The sequence below is a fragment of the Poecilia reticulata genome, linkage group LG11 (genome assembly GCF_000633615.1).
Source record: "Poecilia reticulata strain Guanapo linkage group LG11, Guppy_female_1.0+MT, whole genome shotgun sequence".
NCBI classification, from domain to species: Eukaryota; Metazoa; Chordata; class Actinopteri; order Cyprinodontiformes; family Poeciliidae; genus Poecilia; species Poecilia reticulata.
The window spans coordinates 25,487,507-25,493,757 of NC_024341.1; the positions used below are offsets into that span (position 1 = coordinate 25,487,507).

At 41.2% G+C, this 6,251-nt stretch overlaps 1 protein-coding gene across 1 annotated transcript in view; it reads left to right on the top strand.

The window, feature by feature from the left end:
* The window catches only part of zbtb22b (zinc finger and BTB domain containing 22b), a 5,832-nt gene extending 2,923 nt beyond the window's left edge, over window positions 1-2,909 (top strand). Inside the window, 3 exon segments of the mRNA XM_017307331.1 lie at window positions 24-303; window positions 632-910; window positions 1,786-2,909. Of these exon segments, the coding sequence (XP_017162820.1) occupies window positions 24-303; window positions 632-910; window positions 1,786-2,808 (1,582 nt within the window). The 3' untranslated portion in view covers window positions 2,809-2,909.
* The last annotated feature ends 3,342 nt before the right edge of the window (window positions 2,910-6,251 follow it).

Sequence of the window (6,251 nt, forward strand, 5' to 3'; positions counted from 1 at the left end):
CCCAGCAGCACCAACTACTTCAGCCCCCGAGACGGGAGCAGCTTTCTGGGGGGAGGAGCAGCGGCTGGGGGGGCCTCTGTGGATGGAGGCAGGGCCAGTAACACCCCCAGCTACTGCACCCCATCAGGGGGAGAGGAGGCCCTGCTCATAGAGGARGAGGAGGAGGAGGAGGAAGAGGAGGAGGTCATGTACCACCACAGGAAGAGAGGAAGAGGAGGAGGCAGTGGGAGGAGGAAGAAAGTGAGCTCAGTGTTGGAGCAGGAGGTCGGAGTCAGYGACAGCTTCGGCGTTTCCTCCTATCAGGTCAAGTTTGAGTGAGACGCAGTAATTATGATTAATGAAATAATCTTTAACTAGTCAGTGCAGTAATTAAGAAATGTACCAAAAACACTAAAAGAATGCTGTTATTGCATTTTAGGCAATAAAATGTTCATTTTTMTTATTTAAAAGAGGAATTATTTGTTTATTGGCTTCTTTTAATGTATTTTTAATATTGTGTAAAAAGACTTAATTGAAAAATTTGCAGAATGTGGCAATTTATTTTGTCCCACTGATCATCAGAATAATCGATAACTAAAATAATCTTTACTTTAATAATAACTAACAGGCCGTATTTTCCGTCCCTCTGCAGGACGGGGAGGACTCTGAGGCGGCGCTGCAGAAGCGTCCCGCCTACAGCCAGCCCAGCATCATGCCACGCAAGCAGTGGGTGGTGGTGAAGACGGAGCGGACGGAGGACGACGACCTGATCGTCGTGTCCGGAGAGGAGGGCGGTGAGGATGAGGAGGACGAAGACGAGAGGGACATGGAGCTGGTTAGAGAGCGGGAGAGAGCGAACTTCAACATCTCCAACATCAGGAGCCTTTCAGCGGAGCTGGCGGTCCGAGCGGAGAGCGACATGGACTCACAGGTCAGCCGGTACCAGAGTCCGGTTCCTCCTGTAATCTGAAACTAATTGTAGATTGTAATTTTGTGTTTACAAAAAACTATCTGAAAAGTGTGGCATTCTTTTTTATTCGGCCTCCTTTATTCTGATACCCCTGAAGTAAACAGAGACCATGTTTAGTTCTACACCATATTTTTTATTTTAGTTTGTGTAAGATAATCAAAASCTGGGAATTTAGTTAAATATTTTGAGGATGTACAAGATAATAATATCTTGCAATATGTAACTTTTATTTTAAAAAAGATTTTTACATATTTGTTAAAACTCTCCATGTTGTTACAGTTTGTTATGAGACAGATAATCTGTGAAAGATCGATTTCCTCCTTGAGCTACTGCCTGAAGCAAGGCACCAATCCCTACCAAAAACAACCAATCAGAGCCAGGAGGCGGGTCTTAGCGCTGTCAATCAATCTCGTGTACTCACTGCTCAACATGTTAATGGGAGAGAAACAATTTACCGTTACAAGAAAACTCCTCATCATTGGTGGCCATGCTAACTAGCCTGAGCATTCACAATAGGCTATGCTAGCAGTGACAAAGGGAGRGTGATTGACAGCGATAAGACCCGCCTCCTGGCTCTGATTGGTTGATTCTAGTTGGTGCTGGAAGAGTTAATATTTTTTCACAGATTATCTGTCTCATTCAACACTGACACAGCATGATGACAATTTCAACAAATATGTAAAAAAACAATTTGTAGAAGTTACAGACTACAGCTTTAACGTGCCATCAGTATGGTGAAGCATGGCAGTGGCAGCATGATGCTGTGGGCCTGCTTTTCTAGAATCAGTTTTATAATTTCATTTGTAACAGATCTGACCTCTGACCTTTTCCTGCAGGTGGATTACTGCCAGTCATCAGAGGACTACCTAAAGTTTGAGGGCAGCCTGATCGAGCAGACGTTAGCCCAGCACCTCCATGACAGCGCTGTGGGTCAGAACCAGAGCGCCAACCGGGCCGTGTCGGCCCTGCTGGGTCAGGTCCAGTCCGCGGCCTCGGCCCGGGCACAGCTCTTCCCTCTGGACATGCAGGGGAACCAGATCCTGCTGTACAGCCAGGCGTCCGGCCTCGCTCTGGACCCGGCCGCGCCGCCACTTGGCGTGGCCTCCGGCATGATGGGCGGAGCCTCTTTCAAAACGCCCGGCCTGGAGCACGGCGCCGTCCAGCTGCAGACCGGATTGGGTCCGGACGGTTCTGACAGTGGCGGGGTCGGAGGCGGAGCCGGCGGCGGCTCCGGGGGAACCACAAAGGTGTTCATGTGTCACTGTGGGAAAACCTTCACCCACAAGAGCATGCGGGACCGGCACATCAACATGCACCTGGACCTGCGGCCGTTCCACTGCCCCGTCTGCGCCAAGAAGTTCAAGATGAAGCACCACCTGACGGAGCACATGAAGACCCACACCGGCCTCAAGCCCTACGACTGCCTGGGCTGCGGCAAGAAGTTCATGTGGCGCGACAGCTTCATGAGGCACCGCTCGCACTGCGAGAGGCGCGGCGCCGACGGCGACACAGCAGGGGGTGGGGACGGAGGGAGGCGAGGTGGAGGAGGAGGAGAGGAGGGCCCGGACTTCAGCGCCTCCACCCACCTKCTGCTGTCTGCCGTTGACGGAGGTCAGGGAGGAGCAGCCAGAGGAGGAGGAGCGTCTGCAGCTGCTGCTGGACAACATGGCGGCTCCTCCGGAGGAAGCAGTCACCATGGCAACAACATGGCCGCTGCTGCAGGGGCGATGCTGGGGGTCGTCTCCCAGAGTCTGGATCCGGATCACGGATCGGGAATGTTCGGAGGGCTGGGATTGGCTCGAGGTGTGTGTGAGGAAGACGTGTGTGAGGTCAGCGCAGACGGAAGCAGCGTGACTTAAACCGAAGCTGAGGGAGCCAATGGGAGCCCGGTTCTGATGGTTCTGATGGTTCCTGCTGGTTCTGAAGGTTCTGAAGGTTCTGATAGTTCTGAAGGTTCTGATGGTTCCTGCTGGTTCTGAAGGTTCTGATGGTTCCTGCTGGTTCTGATGGTTCTGAAGGTTCTGAAGGTTCTGATAGTTCTGAAGGTTCTGATGGTTCTGGTGGTTCTGATGGTTCCTGCTGGTTTTTAAACCTGAAAAAAGAGAAGAAGAAGAGAAGAGAAAATGCACTTTGTTGAATCTCCTGTTGGAGAAACAATCTGAAGGACCAGAAGAACCTGGACATTCGGATCGGCGGCCATCATGGTGGTTCAGTTTCAGTTACTTTTGATTTAATGACCCRGTTCTTTTGCACAAGCAGATTTGAAAAGTGGCCTCATCAGGACGGACCGTCGCCTCAGAATAAGCTGTTAGTTTCAAATATTCTAAGATGTTCTGAAAGTTTATTTTCTCTCTGTTGTTGAGGGGAAACCAGAACGCTGCTGGTTCCTGTGGGAAAACGTTCCAGATTGCTGTGATTCCTCTGCAGCTCCGTATTGTGACCTGTTGCTGTGCTCAGATAAAAACCTGAAAAACTCATTAGAAATAGAAACATTTACATTACATTCATGTTTTTATTATAAATCACGAAGCAGCAGGATTTTTCCTCTGCAGCCTCACTGCTCTCTGATTAAACTGATACTCATAATTCATCCAGATTCATCGCAGTTATGCCTTTTAATAGATTATTCTAAGATATTTTCCACAAAGGTTTGTGATTTTGTAAAGCATAAATTTTGATGATAAAATTGGAACAAAAAAAATCAAAACTATCCAACTTTACATGAATATAAATTGCTGMAGTTCCTAATTTTAACCTGTAGAGGGCGACAAAGCAACAGTTTTAACTTTCTTAATTTGTTCTTTCAGTTTTTGCACCTTTAAAATGATAATATTATTATTTCTATACATATTTGAATATATGTACTATACGCAGTTCATAGTTCAGTTTAATTCTGGTGTTGCCTGTTTTTAACAAATGAACTGATTCCTTAATGTCAGCTGGATGTTCAGGAATGTTCAGTAAAGGAAAAAGAACTGTTCATTTTGAAGCATAATTTATTATTATTATTATTATTATTATTATTATTATTATTATTATTATTATTATTATTATTATTATTATTATTATTTACAACATGTTTCATAGTTTTTCTTGCTATATGTTCTAGACCAGACGTTTTTGACCTTCCAGTTGATTTTCAGGTCGTGTTTTAGTTCTGATTTGTTTACATCACCTGCACTGTATGTAAGCATATTCATTCTTTTAAAACATAGTATATATTCATTGGAAGTATATGGAAAACATAAGAAGAATAGATTTTTGTTTTTTTACATGCATAAATCTGCTTGTTTGAAAATAAATTTAATAAACTAGAATAATTATAATCACAAAACAGCCTACAGTATTTATAGTTTGCAGGCTGTTTGTTTCGATATTTGGCCTAATTAGAGAATCTAAGTAGATTCTTGTACCTTGTTTCAAATACATAATATATAAATTCTTTTGTGTTTTATTGTTCTTGTTTCGGTCATAATGACTGAATATCTGTTTATCTAAGTGCATTTTGATGGAAAAAGCTGTGATTTGGTTCCTTTTGAGTTCAAGTACGGATTCTGGTATGAAGAAATAATTTAATAATATATTTGAAGTCTAAAAGGTCACTTAAGCATCATTAAACTCAAAATTTAAAGGGTTTAATTAAAGAAAAAATATGTCGGCTCTTAGGGAATGTTTAAAAATATTTTATCTCGTGTGTTTAGACACAAAGATAAAAACAAATCTGTTTTTTTTTTAAACACAAAACGAAACTAATCTGATTAAAATGTGATCTTATCGCTTCCCCAGCTCCGTTCTGGTAAGTTTATCATCCCTGTGCTGCATATTCAAGGAAACTGTGTTAAATTATAACTGGTGACATCAGACATTATTATAGTTATTGTGAGTTTTCTGTATCCGTTTCCATTACAAAATCAGTAATTAATTATCTTTATCACATTAATTAATCAGACACTGTTACATTAATTTTATTCATACATTGAATAATATCCATTCAAGTGCATAATTTAAGCACTATCATATTTAATAATTAGCATGCTAACCACGTCAAGACGTCAAAAGGAATKAATMTTTTCACCAGATTTAGTTTTGTACTTGTAGAGCCATAAGTCGTCCACCAGATGGCGCTGTTTAGTTATATTCACACAGATTCAGTCGGAGGAATCCGCTACATATAAAGAGAAACACGCTAATATATTAGCACATATCACACACATATCAACACTATTCGCATATTTTAAAAGTCGTTTTTCCTTTTTGTGTTTTATATTTTTCTTTGCAGAAGTCTGCCCCTTGTGGCCGTCGCTGGTACTGTTACTACCTGGAAATAGAAATGTGAAAATCATCTTTGAAAAATGTGATTTTTTCTTTTTTTATTAACACTAAGCAGAAACCAATTTCATGGTGTGGATGAAATATTATTTYTATTTTATAAATGACCTCTGAACACTTCTGAAGACTTTGAAGATGCTGTAAGTTTGTGTTTTACCTTCTGTGAAGGTTTAGTTTGGTTTMCAGGTTTTGGTCGGAGCCTCAGTGTAACACCTGATGCTTGATTGGTGTGTTGGTGAATCTGATGTTCACCAGAGAGGAAACTGAATGTCTGAAATGTTTCTGATGAGTGCAGTGAACCTGTCATGTTGCACCAAYACTGTTAACATTTGCATAAAGAGATTAATGTGAGTCATGATGCAAGCACAACATAATTTGTATATTTGGGTAAGAAGCGAAGTCAGATTAGTCAAAGTAAARCTGATATTTCTACACCATATGGAGTGTTTTAAATGCAGTAACAAAAATATATATTTARAATCATAAAGATAAAACACCCTGAACCAAAGATAATTTGATCAGTTTAAGGTTAAAGGAACAATCTGAAAATAGCTTGTTGTTTCAAAGATGTTCTAATGCAGACAGAGCACTCACTTCATAAAGCTAAAATCTGCCACTGAAAATCATAATAAATCATTTCATGTTTTTGTAAATTAATTCCTTCATTTGACCAGCTGATTGTTGTACAGAAAATCACAGAGTGGAACTAATCATGTGAAATATCCCAGTGCATCAATATTAAACCTCTTCCATGTACTGATATTATGGACTAATAAATTATTTTAAAAAATGATCTTTGATCTGCATTGATTTAATCGTTTTGACCTGGTAAAATCTGCTTTCTAACARAAAATCCTACAGGAACGAATCCAAAAATCATGAAGCCCATTTGGTGCTAAATAATTATTTAAAGTTCATCTCTGAAGGGCTCAAAATATCCAAAATGAAGGTTTTAGAGTCTAATTGAAATGTT